The following is a 15,904-nucleotide window of genomic DNA, read 5'->3' on the forward strand; positions in this document are numbered from 1 at the left end:
GCAAATTAGACCATACTGAAATTAAGACTATTGGTTCAACAAAAAGAGAGTGAAGAGAGTGAAAAATGTAAGCCTCAGAGTGGCAGAATATATTTGACAAACATATAACAGAAAAAGGCTCATGTCCAGGACATATAAAGAACTCTGTAAAGAACAATAGGTAATTCAGTAGAAAAGTGAGCAAGAGACTTGAGTAGGGATTTCACAAAAAAGAGGCTATTCAAATGGCAAATGACTCACTAGCAATCAGAAATGTGAAAATTAAAACTACAAAGAGACACTGGCACAAGTCCACAAGAATGGCTGCAATGAAAGATATAATGCAATGTGTTGGTAAGGGTGTGGAGCAAGGAGAAACTTCCACGCTACTGGGAAAGGTGTAATTGATGTAAGTACTTTGGAAAATTTTTTGGTATTATCTCCTAAAGTTGAACAGACATAAAAATGCCCAGATCTAGCCATTTTTACATCTAGGTGTATAGTGGACAGAAATATCTATGCATGTTTAATAAAATATATGCACAGAAATAATTTTTTCATAAGCCTAGACTAATTTGTGTTTGAATCTTAGTTTTTAACAAAATATTTAACAAGTAGAAACAATGCAATGTTTTTAAAAACAGAAGAAACTTACAGAATAAAAAATATAAAGAAACAAAATATTTTTTGTATGGCTATACAATGTATTTGTATTTTAAGCTAAATGCTATTACAAAAGAGCCAAAAACTTAAAGAAAATTAAAACATCTATAAAGTAAAAAAAATTACAGTAATCTAAGGTTAACTTATTGAGAAAAGAAAAATATTTTAAAAATAAGTTTAGTGTAATCTAAGTGTAGAGTGTTGATAAAGTCTATAGCAATGTATAATAAGGTCCTAGGCCTTCACATTCATTCACTATTCACTCGCTGACTCACTCATAGCAACTGGTACTGCAAGCTCCATTTATAAGTGCCCTATACGAGTATATGAATTTTTAAAAATCTTTTAGTCTATAGTCTTACTGTACCTTTTTAAATGTTTAGGCATGTTTAGATACACAAATACTTACCATTGTGTTACAGTTGCCTACAATTTTCAGTACAGTAACATGACATACAGTTTGTAGCCTTTAGGTTATACCATCTAGCCTAAGTATGTAGTAGGCTATACCATCTAGCCTAAGTGTGTAGTAGGCTATACCATCTATGTTTGTGTAACTACACCCTATAATGTTTGCATAAGATGAAATTGCCTAAGGAAACATTTCTCAGAATGTATCCTCACTGTTGTAAAGTGATGCATGACTGCTGTGAGTCTACTTAATTTGAGTACAGTAATACTCACCAAATGCTGTCCAATGTACTAAAAAGAAGTAGATTATAGCCTAAGCCACTCTGTAACTTCCTGGGGTCTGTTTTCATCACATGAAGAACTATATCTACTCCTTCAGTTCCGAAAATTTCCTGTTTAAGATAATTTGTTTTAAATTATTTCTTAAATAAATAATTCCTCCCTTTCCTACTTTATCTGTCCCCTAAAATTACTTTTTTACCAGAGAAATACAGCAACATTGTTAGAAAAATACTATTTTTACTACAATTAAAAAAACTGTACTTACTTATTTTCAGGAATTTAAAATAAATTATTATAAAACTAATCATTTTAAGAGGGGGCATCAATCAACATGCCAGCTTAATAATATCCCTTGATACTTTTTGTTTTATTCCCTTTCTCCCAAAAAAAGTCATAAAACTTGCACTTTGATTTTCTTCAACATTATAATGACTGCAGTCTAGCATTATGTCAGATTAATTCTTAGATAGTAAGAATTATCATGCAAGATTTTCTAATGACCCCAAGAGAGAAATAGGATATAAATGTAGTTAAAACCTTTAATAATTTATGCGAAGTTTTAACCACCTAATATTTTTCTCTTACTAATTACCTTTCTCATTGCCTTGATGTTCAGTTCTGGTTCCCAGTAAGCAAGATTATGATTATTTTTCCAGAGGAGCCCAGGCACAGGGTGGTGGAATACAATGAGAAGTTGCCTCAAAGCTTGGAGCTAAACATTCACTTAAAATCTATCTACTGAAACCATCGTTTTTTTTTTTTTTGTTTTTATATTTACAATTCCATCCCTTGCTATTTAATATTTAAATTATCAATCTCTGAGCCTCAGAGTTCACTATGGAGCTACAAAAGATAAAAGGGGATTAAGATCTTGTTCTAACTTTTGGCTTTAGGCTTGATCCCAATTCAAACCCCAAACAACATTTAAAATGGTATAGCCCACTTTGGAAAACTCTTTGGCAGCTTCTTATAAAGATACACCTACTTTATGATACATCAGTTCCAATTGTAGATACTTACCCAAGATAAATGAAAGCATTATACCCAGTAGTACAAGACTAGCACAAGAATATTCACTCAGGCTTTATTCATTATAGCGTAAATAAAAACAACCCAAGTGCCTACCTATCAATAGGGGAACAGATAAACAAATTTTGGTATATTCACACAATGGAATACAATTTAGCAATAAAAAGAAATGAATTATTGATACATGCAATGACATGAATTTCTTTTTGTCCCTCTCTTTCTCTCTTTCTTTCTTTTTTTTTTTTGCTTTAGAGTCTCGCTCTGTCACCCAGGCTGGAGTGCAGTGGTGAGAGCTGGGCTCACTGTAACCTCCTAGGTTCAAGCAATTCTCGTGCCTCAGCCTCCTGAGTAACTGGGATTACAGGCACGCACCACAACGCCTGGCTAATTTTTGTATTTTTAGTAGATATGAGGTTTCGCCATGTTGGCTAGGCTGGTCTCGAATTCCTGACCTCAGGCAATCCACCTGCCTCAGCCTCCCAAAGTGCTGAGATTACAGGCCTGAGCCACCATGCCCGGTCAACATGGATATATTTCTAAAATACGATGCTGGATGACAGAATCCAGAATAAAAGAGTAAATATGGTGCGATTCCATTCATATAAACTTAAAGAATAGGCAAAACCAACCTTTAGGAATAGAAAACAGAATAGTAGTTTGTCTGGAAGTGAGCGGGGGCATGGCTTCTAATGGGTTGAGGAAATTTTATAGACATAGAAATATTCTCTGTTTTAATTGGGGGTGTTAGTTAAATGGGTGTATACTGTTGTATATTTTTTACCTTTTACTTTATATAATTATGCTCTAATTATTAACAAAAATATTAAATTTTCACAAATTTAAATACAATTATAGAAACTTCCAAAAATAGTTTATAGTGTTAGGTGACTGGGAGACCTGAACAAAACTTTCACAGGCATACATACCTTCCTTTGAATGTGATTCTCACAAAGACCAGATAGGATAAGTAAAATATCAGACTGGATTTCCAAAACAATGGCTTCTTCCTTTTCATTAGGCTTGCTTATTATATTTTTAAAGATTCCTGGTATGAAAATGTTCAAAGTATATATAGTTATTGGATACTACTTTTATTTTGATCAATTACTTTTAGGAAATCTCTTCTAAATCTTAATCTAAGAATTAATCTGACATAATGCTAGACTGCAGTCATTATATTGTTGAAGAAAATCAAAGTGCAAGTTTTATGACTTTTTTTAGGAGAAAGGGAATAAAACAAAAAGTATCAAGGGATATTATTAAGCTGGCATGTTGATTGATGCCCCCTCTTAAAATGATTAGTTTTATAATAATTTATTTTAAATTCCTGAAAATAAGTAAGTACAGTTTTTTAAATTGTAGTAAAAATAGTATTTTTCTAACAATGTTGCTGTATTTCTCTGGTAAAAAAGCAATTTTAGGGGACAGATAAAGTAGGAAAGGGAGGAATTATTTATTTAAGAAATAATTTAAAACAAATTATCTTAAACAGGAAATTTTCGGAACCGAAGGAGTAGATATAGTTCTTCATGTGAACAGACCCCAGGAAGTTACAGAGTGGCTTAGTGTTGGGATTACGGGTGTGCACCACCATGCCCAGCCTAGAAAAACTATTTTCGAAGAGGATATTTTCATTGCACAGTAACCTAGAGGCTGTGAAAAGATGATAAATGAATTCCTAGAGCTTTCAATGCAATCAGTAGCCCTACCTACATATACAGAATTTCTCAGTATAATCCATAGCCTCACATATACAGAAATTCTAGTACAGAATTAATAGTATGTCATTAAAGGATGCCCCAATAACCGGATACTTTGCTCAGCAAACTGTGTTTAAAAATATGCAGCGTTTCAAGAGGTAGGAAATGAGGGCCTTTGCAAATATATGACCAAATTTCCTGACTGTGGTTTGCCTCATCTCTTCTTCTCCTCATGGTTAACAGGGTCAATTCTAGGCAAAGGCGGCAGATCTCTTTAGGTGCATTTTCTACTCCTGTTATTGCTTTCTGCATCTTTCCTTGATGTCTAACTGAAGGTGTTTTAAACAACTTTAGGTAACAGTATTCCATGTCCTTTAAAATCCCTCTTTTGCTTGTAATTGAAATTGAAAAGGACTGAAGATGGCCACTAACACCGATGAAATGATATTCATGATACACTTTTGCCCCAAAAAGGATTTTTTAAGCTTTAAATAAAGAAAAAAAGTCACTTTTTCTCTGTTAAAAGGGTAACTGGCATTAGCGGGAAAGTATGGAGCTATGTTCCAAAGCAGAAGGGCCACAGAAATCACAGCCTATCTCCATAACTGGCCTTAGCGACTATTCTAGGTCCCATTAGATGAATTACAGGTGGGGGATCAGACCCTAAGAGAGGCTAGTTGAGCCTGCTGGATACCCAGTGCTGGGGTATGCCACGGATAGAGGGGCCTATATCGCTTTATCAGGAACATCTTCTGGGAATCCAATTTGACTGGCCATATGTCTGCTTCTTCTTTCTAGATCATCTCATTCTTCTTCTGACCTGAGTGCAGGGAGAAACTTTCCCTGCTGCCTGTAACACATAGTATAATGCTCATATTTATGTACCTTTCAACTCCTTGCCTTTATTCTCTCCTTGTTATAGATCATTCTATTTCTCCCAGATTCTTCTTCCTAAAACACAACATTGTACATATATCCTCACTAATCAAAACCCTTTGAGGCTCTCCATGCCTTAAGAGGATGAAGTTCGAACTACTGTCAATCACTCAAAACTCATTCCGTCTTGGCCTCTGACTATACAGTTAACCTGTCTTGTGTTACCTTCATAACACTTTGGCTCCTCTTAAACTAGCTCTGAACACATCACCATGCATATTTCAGGACCATGTCTCTCTGTTCATGGTATTTCCTTGCTTGAGGGCCATCTCTTCTTTTCCACCTCTAAACTACCCTGATCTCACAGAATCCTAAGACTTCCCAGCCTTGAAAACTACCCAAGACTCTTAGTTTCTGTAACATTTACTCTGTACTACTCATTAAGTGTCTAATTGATGACGTGTAGGACAACACATGCTATCTTTCTATGATATACATAGTTTCTGTTTTCTCATTAAGGAAAAGATCCTCAGTGTCCTGCTCTATACATGTTTGTAACACCAGTGTCTATACAGGAAATAAAACATTTATATTTTATTTCAATAGTTTTTGGGGGAACAGGTGGTTTGTGGTTACATGGATAAGTTCTTTATTGGTGGTTTCTGAGACATTGGTGCACCCATCACTGCAGTGTACACTGTACCCAGGAAGGATATAAACATTTACATTTAAAATCTAGTTACTACTTATTGAGCACGTTACTACTACAAAGCCACGTTAGACTCAATAAGACAAGGTCTCTGCCTCTAAGAACTTAACATAAAGATCAGCTTCTTTCCAGTTAAAGGGAAAAGATTTTAAGAAGAAAAAAACCATTGCTATTTGTTTTCCCTTTTCCCTACCCCATTCTCTAGTGCAGGTAGGATTAAGAATTCTTCCTAGACATATGAAAGATTACATGTCCTGGATTTCCTCTGGTTAGACTGAGTTTTGTACAACAGAATGTGCACAGGAATGATAAAACGTACTTTCAGGTTTGTTCATCACAAACAAACTGGGCAAAAAGGTAAATGTTTCACCTTTTTAATATACTTCGATTTCCTGTTATTTCCTGTATTATTATTATTGGAGAGCACCACTCCACTAATGATGGAAGAGTAATCATCTTAATTTAACAAGTAGAAGAGTTTTTGAGTAGACATTTATAATTAATGGACATCTAGCAGATTATATAATTGACTAGTGAAGCAAAGCCTGAATATGAATGAAATAGCTCTTTTCAAAGTCAAGGAAAGGTATGATCCAGAGAACTATTTGTTTTTTAAACAACAAAAGACAAAGCAGCTTTTGTTTAGGGGTTCTGAATTTTACACTGAGTTTATGTGTACTTATTTTAGGGGAAACTCATTAAGTGTTTAATTGATGACATATAGGGTAACACACGCTATCTTTCTATGATATACATAGTTTCTATTTTCTCATCTAGCATAGCCAAGTGTTAAGTTGAAAGTCAAGGATATTCTGATATTTCATATCAGAAAAGAAACTCCTCTGTACATTTCTGTAAATACCAATGTACCAATGTTCTGTTATGACACATGCATTGGAACATGCCATGTTACCCTGTTTTAAAATAGTTCCAAAAGACTTGGCCAAAAGTGGTGACCTTTATTACAAAAAGAATAAACCATAACAATAGCCCATTTTAAAACAAGTTAAAGATAATCCTAAATGAAATGATATCTGAGTTGAAGAAATAAATGTTTAAAGGGTTAATGAGTATGATATTTCAATAAGAAGACACACTGATTTATAGCAACAATATGAAACAAAAATCAAGAAAATATTCAGGAGTTTCTCAGTCATAAAGACAAAATAAATTTTGGAAAAATATTTCAAACAAAACTACTACTATTAAAAATATTTCTCTTTCATCAGTAAACCATCACATTATATTTTACCTATCATTTGCTGAATTGTTCCCTTTTCACAAAGATCTGTGTTTACAGTCTCATCTTCGAGGTAGACCATAGCTCTCAGGAGTCTTAAACTGTAACGCATCTGGGCAAACTTGTTGCCTCGGCCACCTGTACCATGAAAACTGTTACCATGACTGAAAAACGGATCTGTGGAGAAAAATTGATAATTTAAAACAAAAACATTTCAAATAAAACAAATATATCAGATATCTTATACATCTATCAAAACTTTAAACAAATGTTAAAATTTTGTTATATTTGCTTTAGTTTTTTTAGAGAAATAAAATATTATCCCTTTTCCCTCTTATTCTTAGAAGTAGGTGTTTTAGAATTTTACTCAAATGTATCATATTATATGTATCTTTTGCAATTTGCTTTTGTTACTCAACATGTTTATTTTAAAAATTATTCACATTTTCACAAGTAGATCTAGATTATTCATTTTAATTGGTTTCAGCGTTCATTTTAATAAATGAATTATAGTTTATCCATTCACTAGTATAAATTGTTACAATAAACATTCTGGTTCATGTCCTCTTATATTCATTGAGAAGAATTTTTCCATGTGACCAGAATAATATAGGATACATCCACACTGAATTTTACTAAAGATACAATGTATAAGATGAGTTAATTTTTCTTTTTTAAGAGACAGGGTCTTGCTGTGTTGCCCAGGCTAGAGGGCAACAGTATGATAACAGCTCATTGCAGCCTCAATCTCCTGGGTTCAAGTGATACTCCCACCTCAGCCTCCCAAGAAGCTAGGACTACAGATGTGTGCCACTATGACCAGCTGACTTTTTTTTTTTTAAGATATAGGGTCTCACCATGTTGCCCACGCTGGTCTTGAACTTCTGACCTCAAGTGATCCTCCTGCCTTGACCTCTCAAAGTGTCGGGATTATAGGTGTGAGCTACTGCACCTGGCCTTGATTTTCTCCCATGAAATCTGCTAAATGTGAAATGGTAGTTCATTGTTGTTAATTTGCACTTACCTGATTGCCTTGGGATTGAGAGTTTTAAAATGGTTTTTGAAAATGTAGGGTTTTCTCTGTGACATGGCAGTTCTTAGTCTTTGTATACTTCTCTACTGAGTTGTTTTCTTGTTGATATATAGGAGTTATTTATGAACCTGGATTATAATCTACTACCAGTCACAGGGGTAGTAAATGTCATCTCTCAATTTGTAAATTAGTATTTCACTTAGATTTTGTCAAACAGACATTTGTACATTTTACAGTCGTTAAATGCATCGATCTTTTCTTATACCTTAAACTCATGAGTATTTTTAAAGAAACCTTTCCTACGCTGATATCTAGCAAAAAGATATTTTCCCATGTTTTCTTCTAAGAGTTTCACTGTATGACTTTTCATATTTACGTCTTTATTACTTTTGCAATTGATTTTTAGAAAAAACAAAGTGAAGAGGTCTAATTTTTATTTTTTCACATGGAGGACCAACTGCCCCAACACCACCCTTCCCTCACTGATTGGCAGTATCATCTCTCATAATGCCAACCTTCCATATATTCCATGCCATTGGTCTATCCATGACCCAGTACCACATAATTTTAATTACTATAGCTTTATGGTAGGTCTTGATAAGTAGCAAGGCAAATCCTCCCTTCTTCATGCTATGCTTTCTTTAAAAGCTTCTTTTAGAAGTAGCTTTATATTTCCAGCTAAAAAAAAAAGTTGAAAATACTGTTCTAAGTATTGAATGTTGGTTACAATTGTGGGTTCTATTATAGAACCTCGGTTAAATTTTTGCTCTGCCACTTGTGGCCAGGAATAATTATTTAGCTTCTTAGACTGAGTTCTACCCATCTGATACACAGGGATAATAATAGTACCTATATCTCCTAGGTTTGTTGAGAGGATTAAAATGACTTAATACTTGGAAGGTGTTTAAGGCTCACCAGATAGTAGGTTCTGAAAAACTATTAGCTATCAGTCTTTCTCTTATTAGCCAGCATTTCCCCTTTTGCCTTAAAGTTTTCTATGAACATAAATGATATAAAGGATAGACTGACGACTTGCTTCATTTAGTGGTAAATAATTTTACAAGACTAAATTTAGTAGCTCAGTATATTAGAAATGAGAATAAAAAGGCTATCTTTTTTTTCCTCCTTCATGCATAAATGGGCGATACTCTTGATCTAATGAAAATGCATCATACAAAATTATTTCCAGAGCAAATTTACTACCAGAAAAGATGCAATATCCTCCTTATAAAACTTTATTTAAAAATGAATGTATTTCTTATTTCCTTTCTAAGAACTGAAACAAAATACAAACAAATTGGGGCTCTACTAATTTGGTAGACCACATTGGAGTCATTACTTCTGGCTAGAGGTCTAGATTTTAAGCTCCATAGAGAAAATGATGTTTATTTATTTAAAGCCTAACTGTATTTTCAGTAGTTAAGACAGTATCTAGTATCCAGTAGGCAGTCATAAATATTTGTTGAATGAATGTATTATAATACTGACAGACTGGGCAATATTGTAATTGATTTCAGGCTCATGCCTGTAATCGCAACACTGTGAGAGGCCGAAGTAGGCAGATGGCTTGAACCCAGGAGTTTGAGACCAGCCTGGGCAACATGGCAAAATCCTGTCTACAGAAAATACAAAAATTAGCTTCGCATGGTGGCATGCACTTGTAGTCCCAGCTACTGGGAAGGCTGGGGTGGGAGGATCGCTAGAGCCTAGGAGGTTGAGGCTGCAGTGAGCCATCAGCATGCCATTGCACTGTAGCCTGGGTGACAGGGTGAGACCCCGTCTCAACAAACAAACAAAGCAAATAAAACATTCCCAGGATTTATTTTCTTCCAAAATATAATTTTTAGATAGGTCTAATAATACAAAAATTTAAATTATATGTATGATTTCTTTCAGGTGTGCATCAACTATGAGGTTTACTAATGTCTGACTTTAAATCAAATCTGTGTTTTTCTTAAAACAACATATAAATACATTAAGAAGACAGGTCTATATGTTTTTACTTCTCATAGCTTTAACTGATTTCATTGTTATTTCTATGCATATATTGAGCATTCAGTTGAAATATGAAGATTAAAATTTTGACAAGAATCTTGAAGGGCCACTCACCTTCACTCTCACACCATTCTAGAAATGCAAGGACTCGAGCATTTCCCTGGCATGACATGTATTCTTCTATTAATAAAGGAGCCACTGATGACAAAGTGGCAATTGCATGCAGTTGTAATTCTTCATGCTGTGCTGCAGACCAGTCCATTATCTTTTGTTTCTCAGGCTTCTTAACATAGGTAAACAAAGCCAAAATAACTTTGCCATCAATTAATAGCTGTGAGAAAGAACAAAGGATACTTTGTTAGAAACATAGCTAAAAATACTTTAAGGCAATTAAATTAAAAATTTACATTTTGATGTTTTATTGAGGATTATTTCAAAATAATTCCTTTATAAAATAATCCCAATCTATGATAGGCAGCAAAAAAATGATAATAAAAAAACAAAAATTTAATAACGGTTATAATCCTCTTTTCTGAGGTATGTACTCTCTGACAATAACATAAAATATGTGTTAATTTTTTGTTTTTGCTGCTCATATATGTAATTTAGTTCCTGCTTATAATAAAACCACAGGAGTAGAATATTTTGGGGCAAGTGCTGACATTTCTTTCCTCACTCTCTTTTTAAAAAGGAAATATCTCACAGACTCAGTTGTGTACCATAAAAAACAACTTTGTCTGAGGTAATGACTAAGTGAATATTTAACCACATGCAACAGAACTTACATAAACATTCTGCCAAATAAATGTCAGTTAGGTCACAAGCCATGCTTCATTACATGCCTAGTATTTTAAAATTTTATTGAACCTATCATTTTAATAAAAATGAGATTAAAATGCATAGCTATTATGACAACAGAATTAATACAGCTAATTCTGATGGATGCATATTTATGATTCACAAGAGAATAAAACCCCATATGCTATATTATATTTAATTTTCTTTTAATTTAGCATTGTTCTAGAAAGATTTTCACAAAAATAGTTAATTTTTCTAATTCCCTACTACTCCATGTGAAAAGAATGCAAGATTTAGGGTTGAGAAAACAGGAATAACTACTAGTTCTAACATTATTGTTAGAATTAAGTATATGATGTTTCAAAAAAAAAATCCTGTGTATTGCAAATGATAGTGTACATATTCATTATCATTACTAGCAATATTACTGGACCACAAATTATGTGACACATAAAAATTATTGATTTCACTGCTCACAAAGTGTTTTAAGAAGTTCGTCACCATAATCTGTGCTACTTGGCTGTGTTGTCTATAAAATGTTGTTCAATCAATTAGAATTGATTTATAAACTGTAGTGTAAATTTTATTATCTTTATAGGTCTAATTTTTAAAATTTATATAATACTCTATTGGAATAATAAACCATACTTTATGGAATAATTTTCCAAATGATTTTCCATTTGCATTTTGGAAAATGCATTTAGGTTCTACACAGTATGTATTTTTTTGGTCACAAATAACAAAGTTATAATTGTAAAGACAATTTTTCTTTTCCTGAGCATTTGAAAATATATATATTCCTTAAAGTTGCATTACTAAGAAAATGCTCAGCTCGGTTAAATCCTAATAATAATCTCGAGGTAGGTGTTATCCCCATGTTGAAGTTGAGCTACCTGGGATTTAGAGAAATCAAACAACCCATTCAATGCCACATAGCTAGAAAGTGGTAGCACTGAGATTCTGTCTGACTATAAAGCCTTTACTGCTAGACTATCCCATCTTTATATTATTGGTGGTGAAGTTGATAGACTGAATTCCTACTTCTTTTTTATGGTAATCCTTGGAGTTTGGTAGAGTTTTAGACTAGAAGGAAATTTCACTTAATGCAGCAACTAACTAAACTAACAGAATTGTTAATAATACATTTACTATCACTTTATAGTTAAAAAAACCTTCATCCAAACTTCACAATAGACCTGTGAGCAGGGCCGAAGCATTATAATCTTTCCTTTACAGAAGGAGGAAATGAACCACAGATAGATGAGGTAATTTTGCTAAGGCCACGTAGCTAGTAGGTGATAAGCCAGAAGTGAAATTCAATTCCAATGTTCTTCAAATTACATCACGCTGTTATGCAGGAAACAAAGTATTAAGATGAATTCATAGAGAGTAAAAGTAATTAAAGACACTAAACTTGTGTGTTGAAAAAACAGGTTCATAAGAGTTTGAGATTGGCATCACAGAGGTTAATAATTTTCTCCAGCATTAAATCAGCCCTTGTTACTATGGTCAGAGACAGATTATTAGGCTGGACAGGCCTATGTGAAGCTTCTTTCATTTTATGCTGTCTAATTCAAGAGATCTAACTGTATCATTAAATCTCTTAGGTTCTACTATTTTTCTTTGGTTTATGTAGTTTAAATTTAAGTACTTCACTGTTTACTAACAGATAAGCAAAGAAAAAATTTTAAAGCTAAAATTCAGGTTAGTAAAATTTTACTACTTTCTATGGTAAATATATGAATTGATAAAAGATTTACAGTCAGGACTTTAAAATAGTTATACTATAAAGTGAGACAATTTTTATTGATTTTCCTGCCTTGATTACTCTTTACCTGTACAGTAGGTAAATCTTTACATAAGATCACAATTACATTGAATAGTAATTTCTTCAACTCAAAATCTTCATAGGAATTAGAAAGCTTAAGTCCTTTTACCAAAAGATTTTGACTTTTAACTGTGAGGGAAAAAAAGTAAAATGAAAGCTTAAATGTTGTACAAGACTCATCAAGATAATTATAAGAAGTTGAAAGTTTTATGTTTTTTACCTTCATTAAAGGTGGCAAACAGTATCAAATCCTTGGTAAAGCCACATTCCTAATATAAATACATAAAATAAGCAGAAAGATGAATGAATAAGATGCAAGTTATGATGCACACACTCACATTTACTACTTATGTACATTTATCAAATTATCCTACTGTCATTCATTTGAATTCATAAAGCATGAATAGTAATAAAGGGTGAAGCAAAAAATAAAAACATATAGCCAGATAAGCTTATTTAAAATTAAATAAGCCAGATTTATTTAATTTTAAACTTACTTCTGTAGGTTCTAAGAAATATTTTATATTATTCTATGAATAGTCTGTTTAAAATTGTTAAGGATCCAAAGTATATTAGGTCTTCATAGTTACTTCTATAATTCATTATCTATACTTCAAATGACAGAGTAAGGGAGGAAAATCCAGTTATTCTCAACAGTCTTTCCTCTTAAACACCTCCACTTCTACCCCAGTCATTCTTGCTATGTCAAACGTTTGGTCAAGAGATAATAAAGTAGTTCCTACTTAGCATGAAAAGCCCCGAAGAATCACCAGAGTTGCAAACATTTTAGCATGTCAGCATTCCTGACAGAGATATCCTAGTTGGACTTTGCACATTAGGGAGAGTTTACAGGGGCAAACCCTGGGCTTATGAGCTTGTAGTTTTATAGCCCCATTACTTTAGGATCTATATGGTTTCTTTAGATGCTGATAATATTATTTCCTTTGACTCGCATTCGTGAAATTCATCTGAATGTTTGCAAGGACACTAATGAGAAATTACTAACTGAACAGGGGCTTCTAGAGAAACAAAGTTTCACCTATAAGTCGCAGCTTTAACTAGGATACTATGTAGGACTGTTTCCCTATTTGCACAGTATGAATTCCATGACTCTTATATGGGGACTACTTGATGTCCACTGTTAGTGGGCTGAGGTCTTCATAGCCAGTTCTTTGTAGCACAACTAGAACTTACGTGCCTGACTTGTGAATCTTGTTGCCAAGGATCTCTATTAAATAATTTCAATCATTCAATGATTTTTAATTAAAAAATATGTGAAGGCTCAGCTTCTGGTACAGATGAGTAGTAGCTCCGAGAGAAATTCTCCTGCTGGTGACAAATAAAACTATCGTGTGACCAAGAGTAAGCGGACACTGGAGGGATGTCAGAATTTTGTAGAAGGGAATGGTACTAAATGAGTTTCCCATTTAAAAAAAGGCTTTTGGGGCTGGGCGGTGGCTCACGCCTGTAATCCCAGCACTTTGGGTGGCCAAGGTGGGCAGATCATGAGGTCAGGAGATCGAGACCATCTGGCTAACACAGTGAAACCCTGTCTCTACTAAAAATACAAAAAAAATAGCCCGATGTGGTGGAGGGCGCCTGTAGTCCCAGCTACTCAGGAGGCTGAGGCAGGAGAATGGTGTGAACCCAGGAGGCGGAGCTTGCAGTGAGCTGAGATCACACCACTGCACTCCAGCCTGGGTGACAGAGCAAGACTCCGTCTCAGGAAAAAAAAAAGGCTTTTGACCTGAGAGCAGGCCATATTCTATACCTCGTGGGAATGCTAAAACTCAGAGTAACCCTGTGGTCTTAGTGGCCTGAAGAACCAGAAGACAGAGGCAACCACCAACACTAGAAAGTGAAGGGAGAAATCCCATAAAGGAGAGAGCCAGAGAGAGAGAATGCTAAATTCTGTGTACAAACTCTTCCCAAATATCTGGCTGATGTCTGAACCACACAAGTGCAGAGAATACTCAAGCATCCCAGGCAAGAACTGAATTGAGATTTGGAATGTCATACCTCAAAGGGATAAGTACAGCCAAGTTAAATGTATAGTTATTTGTTATTAAAAACTCATCAGAGGAGTATACCAGAATCTACAGTAAAGATGCTCATAATGAATAGAAAGACAAGAACTCTTAGGAGAGACACTGTAAAAAGGAATCAAAATAAATTCTAAAACTGAAAAATATATCTGAAGTAAAAAGGCGATGGATGAGATTAACAGCAGAATGGAGATGACAGAAATAAAAAAGTCGATGAATTTAAATATATAGACTAATACAAATTATCCAACCTGAAGAATAGAGAGAGAAATGATTGAAAAAAGTGAGCAGTGCCTCACAAACCTGTGGGACAATATCAAAAAGTCAAACATAAAAGTAATCAGAGTCCCTGAAGAAGTAGGGAGAATGGGACTGAAAAAATATTTGAAGAAATAATGGCCAAGAGTTCTCCAAATCTTATTAAAGACTTAAATTTATATCTCCAAGAAGCTCTATGAAACCTAAGCAGAACAAATACAAAGGAGATCTCACCTTAGCACATCATTTCGAAACTGCTAAAAACCAAAGATAGAGTGAAAATCTTGAAAACAGTGAGAGAAAAAGATGATACATTATACATAGGGGAATAATGATTTGAAATTATGAATACTTCTCATCAGAGTCCAGGGTACTCACCATTACACCATAGAACCTCACACTGAATATTTCTCATCAGAAACAACAGACTCCAGAAGACAGTAGAACTTTATCTTTGAAATGCTAAACAAAAACTTTTCAGCCTAGAGTTCTATATTCAATGAGCACAGACTTTAAGAATTAAGATGAATTAAATATATTTTCAGATAAAAAGAAAACTAAGATAATTTGTTGCCAGCAGCCAGCAGGTTTGCACCACAAGGAATTGTAAACAAAGTTCTTCCAGTGAAAGAGAAATGATGCCAGATGGAAACTCAAATCATCAAGAAGGAAAGAAAAGCATAAGTGGTAAATACGTGTATAAATCACACAATATGAAGAAGATTCCAAATTTCCAAAGGATTGCAAAGAAGAATTGGCAGAGTGATAAGCATACTGGTGACCATCATGATATTACAGCATAACTTAGCATTACAACAAAATACACAAATATTACAACATAATATAGGACTTCTTTCACCCATGCCCACCACTTCCACAATTAAAATTAATGCAATTTGATTCATACTTACAATCATTGGTGCTTCAGGATTTTGAGCTATAATTGTAGTGATCACTAATATGTCATTTCTAAGCTGACGGTCATAATGACTGAAACCTCTCATAAACAGATTTGTAAATACTTCCTTCAAAGCCCTAGAAAGTAAAATCATATTTTA

At 33.9% G+C, this 15,904-nt stretch overlaps 1 protein-coding gene across 5 annotated transcripts in view; it reads right to left on the reverse strand.

Annotated features, from left to right (window-relative positions):
* The window catches only part of CFAP69 (cilia and flagella associated protein 69), a 67,059-nt gene that overhangs the window by 21,783 nt on the left and 29,372 nt on the right, over nucleotides 1–15,904 (reverse strand). For all 5 annotated transcript variants that reach the window (XR_013415931.1, XM_077998079.1, XM_028846089.2 and 2 more), the window contains exons 9-15: nucleotides 15,758–15,881; nucleotides 12,764–12,812; nucleotides 12,551–12,672; nucleotides 10,032–10,248; nucleotides 6,902–7,066; nucleotides 3,291–3,409; nucleotides 1,327–1,445 (exon numbers count right to left, since the gene is read on the reverse strand). Coding sequence is in view for 4 of the 5 variants with exons in the window: in XM_077998079.1 (XP_077854205.1) it covers nucleotides 1,327–1,445; nucleotides 3,291–3,409; nucleotides 6,902–7,066; nucleotides 10,032–10,248; nucleotides 12,551–12,672; nucleotides 12,764–12,812; nucleotides 15,758–15,881 (915 nt within the window). In the remaining variant the exon portion in view is untranslated. The remainder of the gene's footprint in view (nucleotides 1–1,326; nucleotides 1,446–3,290; nucleotides 3,410–6,901; nucleotides 7,067–10,031; nucleotides 10,249–12,550; nucleotides 12,673–12,763; nucleotides 12,813–15,757; nucleotides 15,882–15,904) is intronic.

The sequence above is a fragment of the Macaca mulatta genome, chromosome 3 (genome assembly GCF_049350105.2).
Source record: "Macaca mulatta isolate MMU2019108-1 chromosome 3, T2T-MMU8v2.0, whole genome shotgun sequence".
NCBI classification, from domain to species: Eukaryota; Metazoa; Chordata; class Mammalia; order Primates; family Cercopithecidae; genus Macaca; species Macaca mulatta.